The sequence below is a fragment of the Hermetia illucens genome, chromosome 1 (genome assembly GCF_905115235.1).
Source record: "Hermetia illucens chromosome 1, iHerIll2.2.curated.20191125, whole genome shotgun sequence".
In the NCBI taxonomy this organism is placed as follows: Eukaryota; Metazoa; Arthropoda; class Insecta; order Diptera; family Stratiomyidae; genus Hermetia; species Hermetia illucens.
This window is the reverse complement of record NC_051849.1, coordinates 160,708,438-160,735,852: the sequence shown is the minus strand read 5'-3', so window position 1 is coordinate 160,735,852 and position 27,415 is coordinate 160,708,438. Positions and strand designations below refer to the sequence as shown.

The 27,415-nt window shown below is 43.2% G+C and overlaps 1 protein-coding gene across 11 annotated transcripts in view; it reads right to left on the bottom strand.

Annotated features, from left to right (window-relative positions):
• LOC119647262 (protein turtle) overlaps positions 1-27,415 on the bottom strand; it is a 792,821-nt gene that overhangs the window by 186,394 nt on the left and 579,012 nt on the right. For all 11 annotated transcript variants that reach the window (XR_005248829.1, XR_005248828.1, XR_005248830.1 and 8 more), the window contains exon 2: positions 4,705-4,984. Coding sequence is in view for 7 of the 11 variants with exons in the window: in XM_038048144.1 (XP_037904072.1) it covers positions 4,705-4,927 (223 nt within the window). In the remaining 4 variants the exon portion in view is untranslated. The remainder of the gene's footprint in view (positions 1-4,704; positions 4,985-27,415) is intronic.

The following is a 27,415-nucleotide window of genomic DNA, read 5'->3' as shown; positions in this document are numbered from 1 at the left end:
CACAAACTTTGTCGCCAAATGTTTGAATTCACGGCAGGAAGGGAATACTATCTATGCTGACTAAAGCCTTCTCCCCTTCCTCTGTCGTCCCACAGGGATCTAATTTGGAAACTTTATTATTTCTATTTTTTTATCAATGACCTTCCCCCCCTTCTTACTTGTCCCTATTTGCTTTATACCGATGAACTTAAGCTGTTTTCCACAATATAGTTACCTATGGATGGTGTATTCCTTCAATCGAACCTAAACACTCTGGTCCGCTGATGCACTGCCAGTGGTTTAGCGCAAAATGTCCGAAAGTGTTACTCCATGGGCCACTCGCTTAAATCCTCACCCATTTCCGTTTCCTATTCCCTTAATGGGCCTTCCTTATCATATCAGAGCTCCCCTCAAAACCTCGGAGTCACTTTCGATACCCACTGCACCAAAGTGAGCGATCGAGCAGCAAAGTTGTCGGGCTTTATAGTTCGCTCTTCATCTGACTTTGATTTCATTCAACCCTCCTTAACTATCCTCAACTCCCTCGTGAGAAGTACCCTGTTACTCTTGTAACAGTGACTGTCTCCTTGAAAAGCTGCAACGTAAATTCACCCATTCCCTCTTCGTTAAAAAAAGGCTTTCCTCGTGTGGGCTACCCCTTCCGATTTCTGAATCTCCCCTTCCTATAAGAGCGTAGAATCTATCAGGGCTTATGTGTATTTTTTAAACTTTCCTTGGGTCTGAGGGACTACTCCGCCCTTAAGGACATCACCTGCCATTCTGCGTCTTATAATACGTAACGCAGACATTTTCAGCGGGCCCTTCGCTCGAAATCTATCTCTATTCTTTGACTTTATCGAAGTTATAATGCACAAAAACTTGGTCCCTTAAGCTTCTCATCTTTCATTAGTTTCAAACATGGATTAACATTTTTGTTTTCTCTTTCTCCTGAGAACAATAAGTAACTGGACTTTACTCTGTTTACTCCCAGCTTTGGAGAAACTGGAAATCCAATTATAGTCAGCCCGTCTATAGTACGCCCGGTTAGTGGAAGAGGAAGGCACGTCAGAAGAAAAGTTCAACGTCCAACAACGAGAGCAATAGAATAAATCCTGTTCCAACTTGTTTGCACTGATGAAAGGAACAAGTGGTTCCCGAAATATCGGTATTTGCAAGAATAAATACCCACACCAACGAAAAAGAAACAACAAGTTTTTATTATTTCAAATCCTGGCTGTTAGATACCGGACACCGTGAACCTGGGAAGGCTCCTAGCCGACGACAGAGGAAATTACTGCGAGAGAAATGAAACGAAGATTTGGACGCGACTGCACCACTAGGTGCTGTAATGTGCAACGAATTCCGTCGTAAAGAAGCGAAATTTTCGGTAGACGGTGGGGACAAACTGGTAACCCCGGTGAGACCCACACTAGAAGTAGTTGACTCTTTGGGCGGTGGTAATGCGCACAAGAATCATACGACCAACACATCTGTGGGCAACTTTTTGTTTAGCTCCGCGCTACATCCACACTTCATGCGGAGACTTTAGTCGCCTAACCTAATCGGTTTGCCGGGAGGTAATCAAACAAGCGAGAGAGTTCTCAACGACGCTGGTCTCTCCCATTAGAAATACGAAAACAATGGCGGGAAAGAGAAAGACAGTCTCATTTTTTATCGCTGCCGTGGAAGTTCCTTCCGAGAATAGAAAAATGTCAAAGAAACAGTTTACATGTTTAAGCCAGGAACGAACCCAATATTTTATAATGGTAGTTTTTCGATGGGTTTCTCTATTTGAAGTGCACTGATGAAGCTGCCTTAAAGTGGTTCCAACAGGTAATCCCTACTTTCTTTACTTTGCGGTGTCCGGTTAATGCACAGCACGACATCAAGCCTATTTCGTATAACACAAACACGAGCATCGCTCCTTTCGAAACGTGAATTGATACCGATGATGGAGCATAAAACCTGGGACACGCCTACTGAACCAACAAAGTCTCACCGTGGTGATCGCTAGAGGCTCTTTTTTAATGAAAAACTGCAGATGGAGAAGGATGAAGGCGAGTCTCTCGCGCCTAAAAACGAGACAAATTGTGCCAACTGGTCCTCAGCTTGCGGGTTGGATAGGGCTGACAACCGTACACGGAAAACTGACTTTATGAAGTCACGGAAGGAGCCTCAGACAGGATATATCTTACAACAATGAACCCGGCACCCGGCATTTGCGCATTTTCTCCATGGAACGCGCGCTCCCTGTTCAGAGAAGGAGCTGCCAAGCAACTAACCGATACCCTGCCCCAACATAAGGGATGTAACTTATGCGCTGCAAGGGGTCGATTTTCTGAAGAAGAGCCACTACACCATATATTATAGTGGCCATCCAGTAAATCATGTACTCGTAGTTGGTTTCTTAGTCAGGCAAAAAATGCAACCTGCTGTTATCGGTTTTGAAAACTTAAGCGAACAGCTATGCACTCTGCGTTTGCGAGACAAATTCAGAAATATAAGCCTCATTAAAGTTCACGCCCCTACAGAAAGAACCGCAAAGTCGGAGAAAGATATCTTCTACGAGGCAGCTGAGTGGACTCTCGAAGTCTGTTCCAGGTATGATATCAGAATCATACGTGGAGACTTCAGTCAAGTAGGGACGTAGCCAATATTCAGGCGGTACCTCAGCTCCCATAGCTTACATAAGGACAGTAACGATAACAGACTGCGGATTATTCAGTTAGCAGTGTTGCACGACAGGGTTGTTTGAAGAATGGGTATATTGAAGCGATGTGTAGAGTATTTTGATGAACTGCTCAACAACCAAAATATCGGCGAGTTGGAGGTTTCATCAACTGAAGGCGACGTATAAATGCTGCCACCACCAAGCATGGAAGAAACAGTCCGTGCAATTCATCGGCTAAAAACCACAAGTCGCCAGGGACGATGGAATTACAGCCAAATTGGTTAAATATGGAGACGACCAATTACACCAAGCGATTCATCAAATGATGCTCAAGATGTGGAACAGCGAATCAATGCCTGACAACTGGCAACGAAACATTATCTGTCCCATACATAAAAAGAGGAATAGCACGCAATGCAGCAATTACAACGGTACCTCGTCTATAAGATGTTCCCCGATATCCGGATGGCCGGCGCCTAAAACATCATTGGTCCACACCAAAGAGGCGACAGAAAAACTGCTGAAATATGCCCATCAGTTGCAGCATCTTTCCATCGATTCCAAGACTCCTAAGATAACATAGCCAGGGTAAAAATATCACGGCTATGGGTGAATTTGGTATCCCGATGAAATTTATAAGACTCTGGCGACTCTGACCAATGTGCGAGGACAGGTAAAAGCAGCAAGATCATTCTCGATACCATTCAACATCAACAACGGTCTGAGACAAGGGCATGTCCTATCATATGTCCTCTTCAACTTGGCACTGGTGAAAGTGATTCACGATGCATATGTCAATGCAAGGGACACGATCCTCTTTAATTCCACCCAACTTCTGGCCTACGCTGACGAAGTGCCAAAGAACGAACAACATGGAATCGTACTAGTCAAGCGAGCACAATAAAGAGACTTCGGTTCTTAGCCAGAAAAATTGGGAACCCTTGGCCGCGCTCGAGAGAAGAATCCTCTGAAGAATTGTTGGCCCCCTACATAAGTATAAACCATTCCCTGGCCTACATACCGACGAAATCGATGAGCGATACCACGACCGTCTGGTTGGGGATAAAATCCGGCTGAACAGGTTGTGGTGGGTAGGTCACTAAATCCGCATGGATGAGGATGATCGAGTTCGGAAGGTTTATAAAGGCAATATCTATGGTAGAAAAGAAGACGAGGCAGACCCTGTCTGAGATGAAGCGATGGCGTAGGTCAGGACGCCAGACAGCTTTCAGGAATATCGAATTGGTGGACCGCGGCGCAAAACTGGGGTGTCTGGAGTTCCTTACTAAGCACTGGATACCGGTTGCTGCGACATTGATGACCATGATGATGCTGTGGGCTATGAAACAGATCGGTACAAAGATAGTAAATGATTTCCAAAAACGAATCTTGAGACGAATAAGATACAACGTGGAGTTTTGTTGTGAATGAATGGGCAAACAAACGACTTTAAGAAGGAAAAGTCAAGGTCAGTGAAAAGCGGCTAGGTTTTTTTCAAATTGGGGGGCCAACAAATTTGACTGTGGCTTTCAGGAAGTCAAGAAACGAATTTGGTTCGCAATATCATAGGAAAAAGTATAGCATATGGGAACAGCACATAGAAACTGGCTGTCACGGTTACTCGTAAGCTTCAAGCCTTCTTCAACATCTGTTTCCGTCCGCGCACTCAGAATTGGTTTCTTGGAGTGCATTGCGGGAGCTTCATGATGCTCAATATTAAAAATTCTATTCACATTCATTGGTATTAGATAGGTTTTGCGTTCCCCTGTTAGAATATCGAGGCTGTGTTAAGAGAATAATGGTACCTCTCTGATCTTAATCGATAAGGGTCTGACTGGGGTCAAAATGGCAGTTACCCGAAAAGGACTGTAACATAGCATTTCAGCTAAATGGAAATACTATACATATTCAAAATAAACCCTTTTCATCCCAAGCTTTTGGTTTTCGAGGGGGAAATTTTTTGATCAACTCTATCATAATATTAGTGACATTTTAATGATGGAATCTTACAATTAACATATTTTTTGTGATACTTCATCAACGAATTCACTCACCTGGATTAATGTTATTAGCTATAGTTTGTTTTGTTAGAATTGCAATAATAATGAGCAATGCAACGTAGTAGTTGGATCGATAGTTCTGTTTGATTTGTTTTCCCGCAAACGATGATTTGATTGTAGGTAGATGTTGATTAGATGTAGATTTTGTGGCGAACGATCGCGACCGGCTTAATGCCTGACACCACCGGAAAGACCCAGGGTCCGCGAGCACGCCCATGCCTCTGGTCCCATAGTCACTGCCGCTAACGGATCGTCGTCATTGCAGCGGCGTCACCTGTAAATTGAAAAAAAAGGATAATTAATTTCAATGGCTGATATATAAGATTAAGATTTAGACAGTAAAGGTAAAAGATAATTTTTGAAATAAATATTTTGAGGGAAGAGGCAGACTCCGCTTGGAGTCTAATTTGCGTTTCACACAAAGGATGGGTTGGGAGGTCAAACCCATAGCTCGGTTAAAGGACTGTATATTCACTTTGGAAATAGAAAGAGCAATTCATGTGCTTCAGTTTCTCTATAAACGAATCAATCTACTTTGATTCTTGGGATTTTTAATACAAATTATGCAATAAATTCAAACTCTGTACAGAAACAGAAAATAAAGTGCTTCATTTTTCTATCAGAGCCTCCAGGAAGTAATAACAACTGAATTATATTTTTACTGTGCGGGTTTAGATTAATGCTACAAACGCACAACATTCTTATTACGGTGTCGTCCCCGTAACACTTAATTTTTGGATTCCAAAAGAGAAAACTTTATTGTCCGGAAAAGGATGATTAAATTCATATTGACGATACAGGCAAGACTTATGGCTAATCTTCCTTTTTTATGAATGTCTGTATCCACACAAATTTACCTCTGACTAGAGAAAATATAAATTGATCGTTTATACAGGACACTTTTATTGCCATCATAAATTAACACCAAGTCAATATTTTTACGACAAAGTAGCCAGGAATCCTTGACAACAGATGAGGTCGCCTCCCTGCCAGCCATTTCTTAGACACATACTCCTATATACCTTGCTTTGACTATTTTGGGATTATTTTATGAGCGCATACCTTTTTTGCTTTTACTATACATATATTTGTATAGGGTTGGAAGGAGGACGACAGTGGTATGCAAACCATTTTGTCCTTGGCGTTTATATTGTTTTATTTTCAAGGATTTTTTTTTGGTGGGGACTCATTGCGACCGGTAGCTGAAATTCATTTTACTTTTAGTAAAGGGACATTCCTAATATTTTGTGTATGTTAGGCTATGTGTATTTCGTGACTGGATGACATAAGGTATGTCAAGGAGTTGACCTGCGGAGGGTGCTCTAATATTTGGTCAGACAGGCTACGTTTAGGATGTGCAAAATGGTAAAGGCAATGTGGGAAAATTGACTTCGTTCTGTTTTACGCTATCAATTAAGTTGATTGATTTATATAATAATTAAGATAACCAAGCATGATGGCTTTCCAAAATTATAGAATGTGGTTCATTAGTTTTTGATTACATTGAAGTACGAATTCATTAAAAAGATATAGTACAAGTGATGGCATGTGATTCTACACTTTTAACTTCACAAGGGTGGTTAAAAGAATATGATTCACGAGATAAGAGAGATCTCATACCATCATCATCGTCAATAGCATGGCAGTGCGAATCGAGTCTGCCGATGAATGAATGCATTCAATTTTAAAATCTTAACAACGACTTACTGTAGTTGCATATTGTGTTCTACCATATTTTTCGTGGTTTTCCTTGCAGTCGTGTACTCCAAGCTTTACCCTTCAGCCTGCTCTTGGCGATTTTGAGCCGTCCATACGCTCCAAATGACTTGTCCATTGAAGGTTTTGAAGTTTGATTAGGACGCATCATCCAAGATTTCGTACAATTCCGGGCTATACTTCACCCTCTAGTGTGATCGTTACTAGGCCAAACAATAACACAGATTTGGTAGTCCCATCCTCCCCTCCATTTCAAAATTGGGAGGACTGAGCAACGACCTATTCGTCTAATTTCTTGCCGTCCTTTCTCAGCTGTGCTCCAGGGTATATGAAATTGTCCGCACTTTCGAGGCTGTATTCCCTTATTGTCATAGGTTGTTGTTTGGCTCCGTTTGTTTTTGTTTGGACCATAAATTTCGTTTTGGTCTCGTTGACCTTTAATTTAAGTTCCGTTAAGGTAGATTCGAGATCTAGACTAGGAACTGCTTTCGCGACTCGCATGTCGCGGTGTGAATACCATCTACTAGCTTTTGGATTCCGTGTGCTGGAGCTCTGTGTCAACTCTGTTTGGATCTTGACTTATAGTTGCCCAAGTTTCACCATTCATACTAATTTTGGTAGAATTCAAAAGTCGAGCATTATTTTAAACTATGTTATATTATTTTCGAAGTATGGTGCTGCCTTAGTTTTTTCAATGATTATCGTTTCCTGTATAACCACCAGACAATCTTTTTATGCCAGTCGTCAGGTATTCTGTTATAAGTCCACACACAGTAATTGACTTACGGAGAAGAGTAGTCACGTATGCTACGCCTTTTAGTCATATCTCCCCTGGTATCTCATCCACCATTTACTTACCAGAAGCTTTGTCACCCTCTGATCGTGTAGGACCGCTTCAAACTCATTTAATAATGGCAGGGGGCGGAATAGTTTTTGGGGCGAAGTTGCCCGCTGAAGGATAATTCGGCAGCTCTTCGAGGTCTGCTTCCTTTGTGTGTATTGCCTACATTCTCAAAGATCCCATGTCTGCCTGTTATTGATGGCTACCATTAAGTCGCACCGCCACGACATAGGACCCGACTTCTGATCCCAACTCGACAGCAAGATTTCGATCTAAGTTAAAGTGCATGACAATTGAATAGTCCTACACAGATTTACGACATAGTGGAAAAGAATGTTTTCTATTAGCAATTGAACGCAGTTCATGTGGGGCGCTAACATTAGTCAAGAATCATCATCTGATGGTCGTCGCTCCGGCTGCCATCCAACAGTGGGAAAAATATTTTACTGCACAACCGGCATAAACTTTAAATAAACCGCGTGAGAATACTGATGAGCACTGCACCGCCATTATAAATGCCTTTATCTTTGGGGCAGATGAAGTTGTCGTCCCAAAAGTACGCTACCAGACTTGGCTCATTGTGCAAACATGGACGCGGATCGATGAACGTAAGGCCAGGTCTGTTGATGACTGTAACCGGGGTTGAGTGCTGGAGTTTCATTAGCGTATAATACGAGAAATGACCCGTAGAAGAAATTCCACAATTACATTGCAGGGGAAAACAGGAGCCAAGGGTGTGGTGGAAAGGGTGGTCTCGAAGGCAAGAGGAGATAGGTTGAAAGTCATAACCATAGAATGGGAATGTTCCATGAAGAATGCAAGATGGCACTGTTTTCTGGTAGTCTTCGCGGAGCTACATATTATAGCGTCTAAGCAAAGGGAAGTTAATACCTACCGGAAAGAAGGACCGTGTCGGTTATAGGTCTAATTTTAATCATTCGTTCCTTAGTTCACAAGATGTCCTGAAACATTAGTGAAGACAATAAACACAACGATCACCAGGTAACAGTTCTCTAAAAAACAAATCAAATGGTTGGGAATCGGAGAGGTTTTTCCGATCAGGAATTTGATTTCGGTATAACTTGGTTTGGAGGAGAAAATGGAGGGGATCACAAAGTGGCGTAAGGAAAGAACGCTCCTATTGCAGTGGAGAATCACATTATCACTACAAAACCAAATCAAATACTTTGAAGTAATGGCTGCCCCTGTAACTTGCAATAATCCATATTGGATCACGGCCAGAGCCAAGAGCACTTCATTGAAGACCGTAACGATACACTATAGTACACTGTAGGAGGCAATGTGGTCACTATTGCGCTCCCCCTATTACTCTAATTTGACTCAGGTACTCACTCACAGCTGAGTCGACTGGTATCCGACGTGTGGCAGCCTTGTGCTCTAACCATGCAACTATCCGGACACACCCCTGTAACTTGAAGAAGAACATTTTTAGTGGCGGGGTACTATGATGCCAAGCACACCCACTGGGGATCAAGAATAATCTCTCCGAAAGGTAAACAACTGTTCCACATCATAAGCAAATTCAAACGGCTTGACGTTATTTCTTCAGGACAGCCTACGTATTGGCCCACTGACCTGTGTAAAATTCCTGATCTTATCGCTTTTGGGGTTACAAAAAACATCCGTAGAGATCAGATTTGCGTCACACCCAACTTTAACTTATCTTCGGATCACGCTCCTGTTATAATCACTACCACTACAAAGCAATAAGTTTAGTCAGGCCTGACAAATTAATAAATAAGAGGACAAACTGGTTGAAGTACAAATCTCTACATCAGAGTTCCACTGAAAACTTACGACTTTTCCACCGCTGAACAGTAGTAGTGGGTTCAGGAGAATATCGTGGACAGAAATCCAACAGTTGAGAAGGAATAAATGAAATTTGAGGCGGGAATGGCAGGAGCATCAATTCCCGAGGCTGAAGCAGGAGCTTGTAAAAGCCCCCAACAAGCAAAGAAATTCGCTGAAAGCAGAAACTGAGTTCCAGCACTTCACAAGCAGTCTTAGCCCCTATCACAGAAATGACTACTATCTATGGAGGGAAACCAGAAAGCTGAGCTACCATTAAGGCTTGCTAATGGAAACTGGGCGAGGAGCGATGTCGATAAAGGAGCAGTGTTTGCGACTTATCTGCAGGGTGTTATTCACCAAATTCCTCGGGCAGTGATCCACTTTTAAAAAGATCACCACCCGTTAGGCCAGTAAACGACTCCTGGCCTTGGCAACATTACCGGCAAATTAGTAAAAAAGTTACCACCTATCGTTTTCAGGTATCTCACCCGGTTATTCAATAGAATAATTCAGCTTGGTTACTTCCCAGGGAGCTGGAAAACATCGCTGGTTACAATGATCCTCAAGGTACAAACAATTTAACCGCGTGTGACTACAACATCAATGCTGGCGTACTGCAAGGAAGCGAACTAGGACCGATGCTTACCTTATCTAAACATCAGACTGCCAATTCGCAGTAATATAGTCGGATCTACATTTGCGGATAATAATTTGTTTCTGGCAACCCATGCCGAATCTCGATAGCATCTACAGCGGGATTAAAATCGGATCGCGGAATGGCTCATCTAAGATTTATGCTCCGTCGAGAAACCTGCCCTCCAATCAAGTTACATGGAACCCAAATCCCCCAATTTAATAGTGTCAAGCACCTGCTATTACATTTGGAGAGACAGCTTACGTGAAAAATGCATATTAGGGCCAAGAAGCAATATATGACTATTAAAGCAAGGATTCTACACTGACTTGACAAGCGGTCTATTAAGTATAATACAAAGTCGTTTTGTGCAAGGCAGCCATAAACCCTATTTGGACATATGGGATCCATTTATCCTGAGTACAATTACAGGGGTGCCTTGGTTTATGAAATCAGCTTTACAGAAATCTTCAGATATCCGTAGTTATGAGATTGCAGCCTATACATACATCTACAATAACGGTAGCGAAGGTCCTCAGAATGCTCGGTTTCTCTAATTTGAGCGGGAATTCCAGCAATATACAATGGATATTCTGGGCCTAAGCGAAGTTAGATGGTGGCACTCTGGAGGGTATTCTTCCTCTTGCGGTAATGTGCTTTGTACTCTGAAAAGTCAAGTGGTAGCAGACGCGAATCCGGGGTCGGGTTGCTTCTGACGGCAACCGCAAGGCGTGCTCTCTTCACCTAGGAGCTGGTTTCTGAGAGACTTCTGATTACAAGGTTTCGGTCCAACTCAGGGAGCATCACAATTTTACAATGCTGCGTACCAGCGGAGACTTACGATCTAGTGAAGAAGGATGCTTTCTAATAGCAATTAAACACAATTTAGGGGAGGCTTCCTAAAGGTGACATTGTGATCGTGCTGGGTGATCTGAATGTGAGAGTGGGATCTGACCACAGCTTTCACCACTTGCCGGGGGGGACCCCTTAAGTTCAAAAGTGAACGCTTGCACGACCCAGTTGTCGCGCAGCAGTGGGTGAGGAAACTTGCTGAACGAGTGGCAGATCTACTGAGTAACGCGCCTCACAATATCGATTAACACGGGGTCTGTCACGTACCGAAAGGGCGTCATAAGATCTTGATGACTGCGCAATGATTTCACATCACGAAAGAGCTTGCATGTGGTCGCAAATCTCTCGATGGTCTTGTCAAGGACGTCAACGGTCGACTTCTCATCGACGAATATGAAGAGGTAGAAAGAACACTTCGCCGCGGTTCTAAGCCGTATCACATCTCGTGAAGTTCCTCCTCTTATGGATGAAATGGCTAGTCGCCTTAACATGCGGATAGGGACTGTTCCTCCAAACAGAAGGGAGATCATTTCAGCCGTCAATTCACTCATGTGGAATCAAACCACTGGGCTTGACGGTCTTCCCGCACAGTTTTTTTACCGCTGTACCTGCAGTTTCCGCAGATCTGCTGCTTTCAAATCTTGGGAGCCCAAGGCGTTTCCGTGAGAGTAAAAACCAGGGCTGACCCCAAAGAAGGGGACTCGTTTTAAGTGTGACTATTGGAGGTGTATCTGCGTGCTCTCTGCTGTCGCAAAGGTAAAAGCCAAAATAATACTAGAAGGCAACAAAGAACATCTCGAAAGGTTGATCGACAGAGAGCAGGCTGGTTTTCGCTCCGCGTCCTCCTGCACTAACCACATCAACGCCCTATGAATCTGGTAGTTGTGGGAGGTGCTGAAGGACATTTCAAGTAACCGCGAACAATGGTGCGTAGGGTGTAGCTGACGCGCTATACCCCGTCAAGGAGTGAAAGGAAACCATATATATATATATATATAAGCTAAGAAGAACTAGGCGTTTTTCTTTATCCTGTAAATATACAATTGTATGGGGGGGGAGGGGAAATAAAAATAATTTAGGTACCTAATTTAGGTACTAGCACTGAGGAAGGAGGCACGTGCTCTCCGAAACGATATGCGGGGGAAAAAATAAATATATTTACAGGATAAGACAAAACACCTAGTTCTTTTCTTAACTTATATATCAACTGTAAAAAAACATGGACATCAATTTCAACATGTATATATATATTCAGGACAGCGTTGGTGGAGCGGGTGGAGAACGACCAGTGCAGAATGTGGGATTCGGCGTTAAAGACGTTGGACCATCTCATTTGTGGCTGCACTGTAATACACTACCATTCACAATGCTTGCAAACATGGGCTGATCAAAGGAACATGTTCGGTTTACCGATGTGAATCGCAGGCAGTACTGGATAGTTTGATTTACGGCATCCGGCACGACCAGCCTGACGTGTTGTTAGTTGACACGGCGGCTCACTTCGCATATATTATTGATGTTGCTCTCCCTCATAAGAGCAACATTGGATGGAAATACGTGGAAAAGAAGGTGAACTATCAGCCCCTGGCTCGGGAAGTCAAAGAAATTTGGCATCTCGGGCGGTTGTAGTTCCGATAATATTATCTGTTACAGGTATTGTACCTAAATCCCTAATGACTTTTCTGATGTTCTGGCACTCTCAGACAGTCTGGTTCAAACAAAGAAGAAGTATACTTTTCTGAATACGTGTCCGTTGTTACGGGGAGTTCTCAACGGATTCTCTCACTAACCTACCACGGGCCACCATCATCCCTTTATCTTTTAAGGATCATCCGAACTTAAATGCTTGGCAGTGCTAGTATTAGGTAATGGGATAACTCGAAAAGAAGATAGTTTAAAAAAATCATTGATGTGTCCAATCTCCCTGATCACCTCGTAAAGAAGGCCAAGACGGGGCCATTGGATTCATAGTCTAATTCTCACTATCAAAGTCTAAACACGGTTAAGCGAACTATTAGCCGACCCAATTCATTTATTCAACATGGGGATGTCAAAGGTATCTGCATGGGTTTAAACTGGATAATGCCCAGAATTGTTCCAACTGCGCCGATGTGTGTATCTCGAAAGACATAACACGACCAGGACCAGGGAAGCAGAGACGACGAAGGCACAGCTGCTAAAGCAATTGACTAGTAACTAAAGTTAGGTCCGCCTCGCAATTAAATACTTTGCGGTAGGTCTACGGAGGAGCGCAGGAGTAGGGGTATGGTTTTAATGGATAAAACCGGACACTCCACCTTTGAAGACATGTGAGGATAAACAGGAAATATCTGAAAAAGACAAGATTTGAGACCAGTTTGAGTTTTAGTGGGTGACTGATTGCTTATAATAGAGGGCAAACGATTTGGACCAGAGTGCCCTAATTTCAAGTAGGTCAAAAATGTCCTCCTACATTCCACTGTGAGATTGAGTCCTTCCGCGATGATGGTGCAAAAACCGCCACTTAAATCCATGACAGTGACAGCCGAAATACTAACGGTGATCCATCTAAACCAATGCACCACTAGTTTCCACGTATGCAAGTTTCTTTTTATTACATAATCCACTTCTTGACGGGACAAAGGGTGAAGCAGAAAAAGCGATAGCCAAGGACAACGGTTCCTTGGATTTTGAAAGACTTCCATTATCGACTGACAGAGGTTGTTAATGGTTGCAGTCACAAACTGTATGCAAGGCATGTGAAGGGGTTCACGGAACAGCTAGATATTCTACATCAATAGCAAATTAATTCAAATAGAAAATAACATAATATTCTTAATATCTTACTTAGTACAAGAGCTAGTGTGTGTTTGAATACTTCATTCTCCATTCATTTGAGCTGAACTGAATTTGAACAAAGTTACCTTAATCCTGCGATTTAACCCTGGGTGGCAATTTAGGGAAGGTTCCTTCTTTAAATATTAACTTGAATGAATTTTCATTACTTCTTCCCCACGTTGAACGCTTTCCACTGCACGTATTTGAATTTCTAATCAGGAGTTAACATAAATTTGAGTGAAAATTCATCAGAACCATCATAATTCCTTTCAGGAAGAATTTTACCTGAGTGCATTCTGGCTTAAACTTTTCCCTCATCTACAAAATAATTATGCAAATTGGAGCGAGTATTATCCATCATTGCAATCTGCCACAGTGAAAAGAGGAAGAAACACAAAAGTTTAGTTAACTTAAGTTTTCATTACTTGATTACAAGATTTTAACACCCTTCTGTTCAGCAAACTTGTACAAAACCTCATTGCCCCAGATATTCGCCTATTTGCCCAAGCTCGCACCCCACGAAGAATTTGCGAATACATTTATATTGCATATCTGAGTAACGGTCAGAACTTGCCTCAAACTGCCATTATATAAGTATCTGACCAGAGCAAAAGTTTAGTCATTTTCGCTTGAATTGCATAAGAACGACGTGGGGATTTCTTACCTCTCTCGGTATCCTCCGCCATCCCTTCAATGGGCTTCTGTTTAAGAAAAGTGCAGCAATTAGTTTCTGCAGTGTACAAGATACGGACCTTGCCGGTTTGCCCAGCCACTTCGCCCATCGCTCGCACGGCCCAACCCTTTATCCTGTATCGTAGGTTGTCGCCTCATTTGACCGTTTTCACGCCACCGAGGTAGAACTTCTGCTTAGCAATGCAAGACTGATTTTTTCCTTGGTCAGTGTTTAGAGAATGTCCGTCGCAAGGATTTTCTTCATTTTCGTTAATTTTGCTAATGGCCGTGATATTATAAAAGTTTTTTCCGCTGTACATTATTCGGTCCAACTCCTTACTCGTCCTCCCAAGGGTTCTCGTCCGCTCCTCGGATTTTCAGCTAAAAGCGACCCGAGCAAACTTTCTCCATTTTATAGTGTGCTAGTTTGCAGCATAAGGAGTAGCAGTAATATCGATACGGATGGACCGGAAGGGAAATAGACAATGTTGTCCTTTCCACTCCATTTGGCGGGAAAGTCCAATATGGACGAAAATTATGCAATTCAGCTATTATCTTTGTTTTAATGGAAAAACTCACTCGCTATTCGGCTTGGAGGATAGTGGGAGGCTAATGTCAATTTGGGGTAATAGATAAGGACTATCTTGGTCGTTCGTCATTGATTGTATTGGGAAAGTTTTTTGGACCGTTAAAGTTTTTTCTTTGCCGAAGAATGAAATTGGTTGCTGTGAAATATTGTAAAAGTTTCGCTTTTTCCGAGTCTAGTTATAAAGTTAAGCGATTTTTCTGGTATTCATTGAAATTGCAATTAAGGCAGATAATTGCTGGATTGGAAAGTCGCTGAAGTGGATATGGGCTTTGGGATGCACATTTTCTGCGGGTTGCATCGTACGGGGTTTTGGTTTGGGAATAATTTTGAATAGAAAGAAGGACCATAAAAACCACAGATTCAATTAGAGTCAGGATAATGGCAAATAACTTTATAATTTGAAAGGAATTAGGTAGCCGTTTAGAATGTGGAGTGAAAGCCATACGGAGATAATTGATTGAGGATGACTTTGGAATTATCGAGGAAACCCTTGCACTTAGCGAATATGTGGCATAATATTCAGAATGTAACTCATCGGCAATTAAATGGAGTTAGAATGTTATGTCCGTAGTTGTGTGCAGACGTTTGTTGTTTTAAAATTCCGTTATACAACATATTCTGTAGAAAGCATCAGGAGGAAATTCAGACGTTGGCATACGTTTTTATCTACTTAGATATGCCAGGGTTTAATCTTGTCATCGTGTCATTAAGACCATGTTAATTTTCAACTTTACCTTAATTACAGTTTGATAGGATAAGTCCCTTGAATCCAAGGATACAACCGCAGACGAATTTTCGAGACAAATTGGAAAGTAGTTAGGACAAGAAACCAGAGATCACCATAGCCTGCAAGGACATAAATAAGGTTACCACGAAAGAGGAAGTTCGCGAGGTCTTGTAAAGATAAGGTTGATAAAAATAAACCTTTAACCAGCACAGCGCAGAACCTACAGAACTCATTAGCGCATGCCCAAAATGTAATTACATTAGTGCATAAGAGGTGATGAGTTTTCTTTTGAAAGTAGATAGATAACCGAGATTGGCGTGCTGGTGTGAATATGCTTCAGATTAAGATTGCATAATTTGGAAAGCCCTCACGCAACCTGCTCGTAATGGCCGCTGGAAACCGTGTTCGGACGGGCCGAGAGTGTATAGCGTCGGGTTGGGAGCAGGTTGACCCTACTGATGAGGATCTTGATGAGCTTGTCATGTGTTAGTGGCAAGCAGATCTGGGGCGATGAGCCGATGCAATAGCCTCGGGATTGTCGTCATTGCACTGAAGAAAGTAGTAGTAGCACCCCAAGCCAAGGGGTAACAGCATACGCCAAGGGCTGCTTGGTCTTCAGCATGCAAACTCTAAATACCATGGCCATCCTCAGTTTCAAATAAGGCCCTTATTCTGGTAGCCGGGCTAGCCAGGGTGGAATTCTTTCCAGACTGTCAATGAGATCGAAACATGGACCACAAAGGAAAAATGGAAAAACGGACGATAGAAGAAGAGGTGGTGATGCCAGGAGGCAGTAGCCGTTGAAGGCAGCACAATATGTGCCAGCCACTGTATTGACCCCACAGATAAAAAGACAACAAATGGACGGATATAAGAGGAGGTGGTGATGCCAGGCGACAGCAGCGATCAAGGGCAACAGAGTTGCTGCCAGCCGCTGTGCTGAACCCAAACCCAGGAACCTCCGGGGCAGATGGGCTAGTGGTGTCTGTTCCTGTTCAAGAGCCAGTACCAAAAGCTGAGCAAAATTGCGGCTGTTACCGTTTGACGAGTGGGGTGGAAAGGATCTCGTTAGATACCAGGCGGTTTTTAAAGAATACATATAACAGCAACCACCAGGAAGGCGAGCAGCAGGAGAAACCCACCGCCTTCAAACGCAATCGATTTCAAAACGAGGTCGAACAAAGGCATAAGTATAATACAGTGCGCAAGGGCCCGAATGCCAAGGAATCTCTGCAAACAGGTAAGCAGCAACTGCCGGTCGACGAGTCGCGAGCAGCAAAACCCTTTAGCGGTGTGGACAGGAGTCACTTTCGTGTAGTCCTGACGGATGACAACTCCGCGCGGCAAACTAGTATCGGTCGTGTGTTGAGGCCAAGCTGCTGGATGTAGTCATCGAGCATCTCATGGACGGCAAAGACGATCATAGAGGAATCATCCCCTGTTTTGGTGGCCTATGGGCTCCACGTTATAGCATATAAGGATCAATTTTCTAGGGACTTTTTCGGTTCGTGTGTCACTGAAACTACGACGACATCCTCAGAAGACCGGTCGATCGCATTTGGTTGCCAAGATCCACATAGACAAGAAGAAGCTCATCCAATTCCTACCCTTTCAAAACCCAGGTTCTCTATGGACGACTGGGTGGTTTTCGAGGAGGAGGAGCACCAGGCGAATAGCCAACCTTCATGCTCCATATAAAAGCAGGGTGCCTGGAGGCACTGGGAAAGGTAAACTACAAAGAGCCAGGACCGCAAAGTTGAAAGTGTTTCGCTCCACAAACCTGACGACGACCTGGTTCTAGTCCATGCAGCCAACGAGCTGTTGGAGAAGATGAAGACCGCCGATCCGACGGGGACTGATGAGTTCCGTAGGCAAGTAGATCATGCTGAGGATAGCGCAGATAAGTCTACTGTAAGCGGAGTCTGCTGGTTTTTCTCCTATAGAAAGACATCGACATCGCCCTAGTACAGGAGCCTTGAATCGGAACCGACCAAAAAATCAAAGGGCTAAAGAAAATTTGGTCAAGTTATCAAGAACAAAGTCTCGAGTGTGCAAATTGGTAGGATTGGCACGAGAGATGAATGGAGTCAAAGGTCGGGTTTGATACCGGCTTTAAAATCGCGTGCCCTGGAGATGCTTGTTCAGACGCACTTCCCCGCCACCGAGGAGAACTGTGAGCCAAAGCTTTGGCCGTCTCAGACTATCAAATTGGTAACTACCGAATAATAGTGGGAAGAGTAGACTAAATTTTGCTTTTATAAATGTCAAATAAAGAATTTTTATTATTCTAATACCGGTACTTCGAGGACCAGATGTCCTTGTTCTCAGTGATCTTTGGTCAGATTTTTATCAGATTTAGTCAGACTAAAACTCACTGAGGAAGAGGACAACTGGTCCGTGAAATACCGGTATATGAGCAATAAAAACTCTTTATTCAGCATTCAGAAAAACAAAATTTAGAAATTATTACCAAAGGCAAAAAACAGCTTAGCCGCATATGAATCTCCGGGACCAGATGGCATATTGCCAGTCATGCTACAGAAACAGCAAGAAAGGGTTGCGCCTTGGCTTGTGGAAATTGACCGGAGCTGTACCACAGCTGGGAATGCGTAACCACGGTCTTGGAGACGCGCACGCATGGTTTTCATACTGAAGGAGGGCAGGCGCGGCCATGACATCCACCGTGCCAGCATTCAATAACGTTCGCACCAAACCCATCAAGGAAGCTTTTTCCTCAGGGGTAGTCAACGATTCTTAACGGGTCGCTTAAGATACGGGAAGTGGCGTCCACGACGTGCCCGAGCAAGTAGTTCTGACCCCCTAGCTGGCATAATTCCTGCGTCCTAAGTAGTAGCGTCGAGAAAGTTTCTTGGTGAAAAACGAACTGCTAATGACCGATACACGCCGGGACACACTGAGAATCCCCGGAGCCGTCGACAACTCTTTGTCGACGTGCGTCGATGGGGTGATGTGAGCGCTGATCAGTCCGTGAGTTTCGGGATCAGCGCTTACGATTAGGCTTCAGGGAACTGGGGTAGGGGCTTTGTCTCCGAGGGTATAGTGGCTATTGCGGCCCGCTTCTTCGCACAGGATGCGCTGGTAAACAAATTAAATGGCGAACAAAAACAAATCAAACGAGGAGATAGCGGAAGTGGAGAGTGAGCCGGCTGCGTTTATTCGCAGATCAAAAATGTGCCGCACGCCTCAGCGCCCAGCGAAGAACGCAACAAGGGCAGAAATACCCAACGAGACATCAGGACGCGCAGACGGAGAGAAGGACTCGCAAAGTGATGCGGCGCCTGCAACGGAGACAGGAACTCAGACCATACCACGCATGGTTGCAGAAAGAGGCACAGTGGGAACTGCCGAAACTAACTAATGGTTTCGAATAGAAGCCGAGTGGGAGGGCTGTCGACCACTTTAGCGCAAGCTGAAGAGGAAAGGTGTATTAAGTTGTGCGGTAATTGTGAAGCGCTTGCGATCTGCGTCGTTCCTCCGGAAAAACATCAGCAAAGGGGCGAAAAACGGGCTAATGGAAAAGGAGGAGCTCCTGGCTCGTATTTCAAATTATCTTCCCGGTACTCTCGTTAATGACGATGGACGAAATTTTACGGATATTGGATTGGATGTTTCCCTCCATTATGAGTGACATCATGGAAGAAGTCATGGGAAAGGTATGCTGTGTACTGTAAGATGCGAACTTGACGTAAATCCAACCGAAAAGAAACTGATGCTACTCACCACCAATGCAAATTTACTCGAATTCCAGTAAAGAACAAAGATTGTTTCTTTTCTCTAATGTAAAGTATATGGGTGTAATCCTGGTTCCGAAGTTAAATTGGAGATTGCACATAGAACTGAGGATTAAGAAAGCCTGTACCGTCGTGGTACACCCCATCTTAATGTACGATTCAATTGTGGGAGCGGCTGAAGAAAAATTACAATAGAACGAAGTTTAATGGGATTCAAAGAACCGCGTGTGCTGGTGGTATCGGGGCTTTGCAGTTCTGCTCGGCAGATGTTCTCAATGTATTCCAACTCCTCCTCCCCTTCGATGTCTATCTTAAATACGTTGTAGTGTGCTGTGCTGTCAGTTTACGCGAGTTCGGATGCTGGAGAGCGAGAACCTATGGCCATAGTAACATTCTAGACGAACTAACTCAAGAACTCTGGGTATTTCCTACGGATAACGGCACCCGCAAGCTGAACTTTACGAGATCCTTGGCTGTGAACTTTTCAACCAGAGCAGAATGGAAGAAAGGCAGCATGTTGCAAGACTATGACTCAGTATTCTTCGTCTACGAAACAAAAATGGTTTGTGGAGTTGGTACGGGAGTTTTCTCAGATGCACATAGTGCATGCGAGTCATTCGGATTCCCAGCATTCTTCAGTGTATTCCAAGGTGGGCATGATTCTCAGTGGCGAAATCCTCCAGGCTGGTGGAGCAGTGCAGAAACGAGCTGAGTCTGAGCGGTACGCCCATGGTCACTTTCCCTTGGGTTCCCTGGAACATATAGGGGAATGAGCGGGCTGACGGATTGGTCAGGCGGGGCTTTGCTCTTGGCAGTTCTTCGGTGGCTACAGTCTGTGCCACGCTGGGAACTGTCAAGGGGGGAATCTATTCGACCTACCAAGTAGTCACCGACCTCACGTGACGAAAGCTTGTGCCATGTCAATGAGGATTTGGCCCGCCTATAACAAAACCCGATCATGAGAACTCTTGTGCCAGACGCGTGCAAATGCATACAAGATTACGGCGGTCTGCACGGAGCACCGACTTTTTTCCGATTGCCTCACTTTAACTAGAGCCAGGGTACGGACATTAGGTATACAAGATAGGTGAAGGCTTCGAAGGGATCTCTAGTTGTAGGGCGAAGGATTGACTTCCTTCGTGAATGCTACGAGCTAGACTTGAAGATTTGAGCCTGCTGGACTCTGCCTATGGGGCACCGCAGCGCTAATTGGGCTCTTCGGAGCGGACACTGATGCCTACCTACCTTACTCTAATTAACCGAGACCAGTCGGCTGATCGAAAAAGTTGTTAGCACTGATGAAAGGAACAAGTGGTTCCCGAAATATCGATGTTTGCAAGACCAATGAATAAAAGGAAAAGGAAGTTTTAATTATTTCGAAACCAGGTAGTTTTTGAGCGATTGGGATTGGCACTGCGGGATATTTTTAGGAGGTAAAATGCGTTGGTGGTTCAGAAGCAACACAGAGGGTTGCGCATGCGCCTACAAATGAATGAAAATTGCGAAAACTCTTTTTGTGAAGAAATGTGGAAAGTGGAAATATTTAGAAAAAAGCGTTAGCACAGCTTTCCTATAGCGAGAATGCCGGGAGTTTTCTTCTTTGACTTTCCTGAGCCTTAACAAAATGGCATGGATGGCGTCTCAACGGGACACTTTAGTAGAGTTTTTTAAGAGATCACTTTAGTTAGGCTGGCGCATTGTAAGGTATTGGTCCTAGCGTCAAAGGTAAATTGAAAAAATCTTACACAATTTCACTAAGTCATGTTCGCCACAATACGGCTCTTGAAATGAAAGCGAGTCGACGTTTAGCGTAGTTGCCATTTGTTAGCCAGTAATCATCACAGGTTACCCGTAGCTGCGAGTAAAATGTTCGTGAAAACTGAATCTAAAGTACTAACCCCTACCTAGAACAGCAATTTAATGCAAATTATATTATAAATTATTCACCCTGTACCATAATAGGGCACATTACAAAATCCTTTACAACAAAGCAAACGTAAATTCGCCGCCTGCAAAGCCACGAATATAAATTTTAAGTAAATTTCAAATATTCACTAAATAGTTAGCGGTTAGAAAATTACACCTCATTCAAAATTATTCTCAATACTGAGCACGCGATTTACATTTATATTGACGTCGACTTGAATTATTCAAAAATTCCGGAAATGAGAAAAACCATTATATTTACATATACGCAATGGAAATTATGTCCTCGGACGCCAGGAATGGAATGCAATCTAAATTGAGGTAATTTATGCTCAGTATCGGCAATGCACAATGGTGGGAGCAATTTCTAATAATGCAGTTAGCATTTGATGTCTGATTTGTTCTGGCTAATCATCTCGATGCTTATTTGGAGGACATTTATATTTTAATTAGTATCTTCCAGCCAATTTACATTGTATGTAGCTTCAAAAGCCGATTTAATTATAACTTGGCAGGGACCGATCATGGGGTTGGATTCATGCTGAGATAATTGGTCCAAGGGAAGTTATTTCGGTCTGACTAATATTGATACTTTGGTTGACGGAATAGTCCTGGATGTATTATACTTATGCAAGTTTGTTTCTATGTCAATAATCACAAGTGGTTGTTCAATACGCAGCCACTACAATGATTTTCGGCGATATGGTTCCACTTTCGGCCAAGGTCCTTCCACAAGTACTGTAAGTGCAAAAAGGATCTGTGTATTTGACGGTCTAGCATGGGATTGAACACCATACGTGGGCCATATTACCAGCACACATACCAATCTCGATAGGCAAAAAGGAAATTTCTAGTTTACTGGATTTCAGCTGGTACAGAGTATTGATGATATCTGCGAATATACGGATAGTAATAAAGAATGCCTAAAGAAATTACCGACTGTCAAAGATAGTATAGATTCCAAAACGCAAATGGGGACTGCCAAGTGGGGAGGGCACAAAATCTGAGACGCCCGCGGGGCACAAAATCTGATCCGAGTCGCCTTTTTATTGTACGTGGCCAACCCCTTGGAAATTTAGCGATTTCACCATCTAAGAACCTTCGCACTACTTGGACCTGATTTGCCATCTATCATTCTCTTGAGCTGCTCCAAGGAATTTGTTAACACCTTCCCTTCAAAGACGTTTAGCAATTTTTCCGAATCCTGAGTCAAAGTCCAAGCTCCGTATTCATGACAAAGCTGGATAATTACTTTAATTACATGGAGCTTCATCTCTTTGTAAATGCAATTCGACTTTTTGATGGGGAAGGGCGAATAATTTGTTTTATTTTCTTTTTTATTTCATACACATCGTATGCGTCCTTCGATAACTTCCTTCTAAAATCAATGTCTTTCAAATTGTGTAATCCTGCCTCTTCGCTCTATCCTCGAACTTTACGAAGATTTCTCTGCCACAGAGGAAAAAGCCCGATAGTATATTGATTTCATCTGCGTACGCTGACTTACAGAACACCGTACCTTTGGTATCTAGAGGGATTTTTATGACTGGATGCTCAAGGGCATGTTGAAAAGCCTCCTGATCGTTCCGTGTCAAAAATAGATTAGTCAGATTGTTTTGAAGTTGCGCCTGCTAAGTAAAGGCTGTCATGGTTCCTTTCCCGCGATGAATTAGTTTTGCTGAGATACGAAACTGGAACGTAACATCGTACAGTACCTTGCGATTAATATTGTCGCTTTGAATCAGTGAATATTTGGTTGATTTACTTGATTACTTCTCCTTCGCTATTTCCAGCCCTTGTTCCAATTGCGTGTCTTCTTTTCTGCAGGTTGCGTCGTTCCTTCATAAAATTTAATTTTCGCAGACAAAGCCGAGGCAGGGCCCTCAATAACGGCCGTGGCAGTAAGGATACCACCATTCTGGAAGCGTGGTTTCGCCAGCTCGAAGCACAATTTGCTGCGCTGGTAATCACAATGGACGCCATGCGATTAAAATACGCACTCGTCGAGCTGAAGAAGAGGCAATAGATTTTGTCTTTCGCGGGCTCGGAGATCGCTGCTATAAAAGGCCAAAGGAGTCCCCCATTGAAAGCCTATCAGGGAGTGAAAAGACTAAGCTAAATCGCTTATTGACTGAGCTAACGCTAGGTAAGTGCTACACCAAATGAAGCCGTTGTGTGGTGGGAAACCGACCTGCTTCAGCTTTTATGGTTGCAAAGATTTCGGGAGAGCTCGCAGGCCATCCTAGCATTTGATTTGAGGGTCTAAGCCACTAACAGCCACCGTTTCTAAATTGCTGCAAGCTGTCAGTGCTTTGCGTCCGAGAAATAGGACTAGACCGCAGTCTAGATCCACCTGACGAAAAGCGCAATCGGATGGTAGGTCGTCAGGACCCTCGATAAATGTCGGCACATTCCAGCGCCACTTCTCGAAAGAGGACCCGAAATACGCCAGCCGTTGTATCTTTTCACTCAACAATTAAACTTGCTGGGAGCTCTAGCGACGGCTACACAAAAGTGCGGCGTCATGTCGTCTAATAACACCGCAAACTTTAACACTCGCGGCAACAAATTCCTTACTTATGGCTATAGTCTAAGCCTTTCACGAAAGTTTCCTTGGCGCTTCATTCCAGCAAATATCAGCAACACCATCCTAGGAACAGATTTCGTGTGCCACTAGCGATTTCTAGTGGATCTGTGCAACGGATTCCTAATTCACCTCTCAGCGTCCCTTAGATTATTAGGAATAATCGCCCTCTGCCCGCCTAGTACTCTTACCATTATTTTCAAAAACGTTGCCAATCCACGCGCATTCGCGCACTTCTTCAAATGTATTCTTCAGAGAGTTGGGTTCTTAACAAGATAAATTGCGGAGGATGGAATTTTATGGGCAATCCAGATGAATCGGTTGTGGTGTCAGGGTCACTTAATCCGTATGGGTGAGGATGATCCACCCTGAAAAGTCTAGAGCAATATCTGTGGTAAAAAAAGGAGAGGTAACAGACCCGAGATTAGATGGAGCAAAGGCGTACGCTAGGACGTTAGACTGTGGCATATAAGGGATATCGAATTGGTGGAACTCAGCTTAATACCGGGATCTCTGGAGCTCTTTATTACGCCAGACCTAAACCGGATACCGGTTGTTGCGCCGTTGATGATGAAGTATGCTCAGAAGCTAGGGTAAGGTGGGCAGTGGGAACTTTTAAACCACTGAAATCACCCGGAGTAGATGGCATTTTCCCAGCACTAATCCAGAGAGGCTTAGGAATCATCTTAGAGTCTCTTCTGAGGGCAGTAAGGGAGAGCATAGCACTGGGATATATACCAAGGGCATAGAGACGGGCAAAAGTGGTCTTCATTCCGAAAGCGGATAAAAAGAATCCTTTTCGCCCTAAATATTTCCGACTAATTTGCTTAACATCTACTCAAAACGGTGGAGAAGGCCATAGACAACTAAATTAGAACTAACATTCTAAAGCGTAATCTCCGACATAAGTGTCAATACGCTTACCGGGCAGGACGGTCAACTGAAACTGCTCTGTATCACCTGACAGATGTACTACGGGATGCCATAGAAACAAAAAATAGCACTGTATGCGTTTTTGGATATCTAAGGAGCATTCGACAACACATCGCATACAGATATACAAGACGCTCTGAGCCGCAAGGGAGTAGGAAAAACCCTGGCTTTCTGGATGGCCAAAATGCTAAAAAGTAAGCAAATAAAAGTACCGACAGGTACAAATTCTATTCTCATGAACACTACTCAAGGTTGTCCACAGGGTGGGTAATATTCAGGATGGCCGGGAGTATCAGTGAGGCGGGGAGCCTAAATCGAAGGAAGATTGATATTCTTTCTAGGTCGTATCCCGAATTATTTATACCAAGGGATGACATGACAACGAGGTTTCACTTTGATAAGAAATTTGAAACACGTTGGAGTAACAAGGCAAACTAGGAGAGCGTGGCTGGGGCATACGGCTTAAACCAGCAAATGATTACTTGGTACACTGGTAGATCCCTCAAAGCAGGTGCCGGTGTCATTAGTCCAAGGAAAATGTACTTTGAGCCAATGGGTAGGTACACTAGCATATTTCATACGGAAATATATGCTACAGACAGATGTGCCTTCTTTAATCTCCAAAGGAACTACAGGAAGTAGAACATTGCTATTCTCACCGATAGCCAAGCAACGATCAAGGTTTTATGTAAACTTTTTTTTGCTCTAATTGATGTCCAATTTTTATGAGAAATTTCCTGTAGCTTGCTTTTACCGTCACTAATTTGGCAAGATCACTTCTATTCACTCAATGGATAAACAAATAAATTTTAATTTACAAAAATTTTATTTAGTTATTAGAGCTATTCCGCTATTAATTTTAAGTCCGCGAGTCTGCGTGCGATCACGCCGGCGGTTGGAACTGAATTTTCTATTTATTTTTACAGAATTTTTTCAAAAACTAAAAGGAACAACGTGTGCGCCTTCGGCGACCTCTGGAGCAGAAGAGACCGGTTGGTTTTCCACGCAGTCCCTCTGTCTCCAACCAACGGCACTTTCTCACAGCTGGGTCTCCGCTCCTGTGGCGACTTCTAAAAAGCGCGGAGAGGGCCGGCGGCGTCATCTTTCCGCTCGCATTAACAACATTCGAAATAAATTTCAAATGTTTCCAATCCTGCTGTGCCACAAAGGCACTAAGGTACAACCAGGTGAACTCTAAACTGGTATGAGAATGCCTTGAGAGACTGAATATACTCGGCTCGTCCAACAAAGTCTGGATGCTCTGGGTTCCAGGCCATGCTGGGTTGGAAAGCAATGGGGCAGCGGACGAACTAGCCAAGGAGGGAGCAGGGACGCTTTTATACATCCTAGAAACCTTCTGTGGAATTCGGAACGGTTTCATGGCTATGGCATTGAAAAATAAAGAGGAATGGTTGAGGGGACTATACTGGGCGGGTCTACCAGGTATGGAGCAGTTTATTGCGGGATACGAACCCATGCACACAAAGGATTGCTTAAACCTCAGCACAAAGAGCCTCCGAATCATCGTTGGAATTCTTACTGCTCACTGCCGGCTAAACTATCACCTAGGAAAGGTAGGGATATCTACGGACACTACCTGCAGATTTTGTGCGGATTGTCATGACGTGACATGTCCTGGAAAGGTGTCCGGCACTTGCGCAAAGTAGGTCAAGGCGTCTGAGAGAACACTTAATACCAGATCCAAAGTTGAAAGATCTGGAAGTAGGCAATATACTAAAGTTCCTGACGGTTATAGGCCACCTTGAGATACTGTGATTAATAGGTGCACTATAACCAGCAAAAGGGGCACAATAGTTCTTTAAGGACGCAGTGCGACTTTCCCTTAACAGAATAATAATAATAATAATAGTCATGTTGGTATGAAATGAAAGGTGTTGATTAGTAATTTTTGATGCCAGTCTTAGTTTTGACACTTGTTGGAAAGGCGGGGAGTGCGAGGGGTCGAACGTGATGATAACTTTAACTCCTAAGCTTATCCTGGTGTTTTAAAAATTTATAGTAATATAGAGTGTAGTATAAACCATATTATCCCTTAGTTTGATCAAAATCATAATATTACTAACAAAGATACAATAGCTTTATCGTGTAAATTTACTGCAATCCAAAGTACTAAATATCAATATCACAGCAAAGTGAGTGTTGTTACATGCTAAATGCATACACATTACGGGTCCCGTACAAATGGTGGATGGTTCTGCACTCAAGTATGCTCACAGAAGAAACAAATAAAACCGTTAATATCTGAAGCGCCGTGTTTACGGTTTCCCGACTTGTTTCCATTGCGTTCGGGAAATCGTTTTATCAGAGCTGACTAACTTCAAATACCTCAAGAGGTGTGCTAATTTGTGGGAAAAGTTAAAATAGATAGTTAGAACCAATTACGTTAACACCTAGGTGACAAACCGTCAGAAAAACATCTTTCATTCTGAAGGGAGTATCATTTGAAAAGCAGTTTCCTGAAAAAGTAAATCTACGAATAGCCTTATCTTGAGTGGAATAAAAACATATCTCGATCGAAAGCTAATATTCACTTCAAATGTACCTGATTCCATTGTAAAGGATCGGAATATGCAAAGTACTAAATTATTACCCAGTATAAAGCACGTATCTTAAGGATTCACATTTTCTGTGCTAATACAGGAAATATCATACATAGCTTTTCAGCAATTCTGAAATAGGACGGGGGAAGGGTAATCAAATATCCATGTCTTTATTAAGTTAAATGTTAAAAACGACAATTAAAGATAAAATAACTATGCATTTTAAATAAAGTCCTTTAATTTATTTTAATGAGAACTTCAAGAAAACTCTATATATCAAAACCTTCTC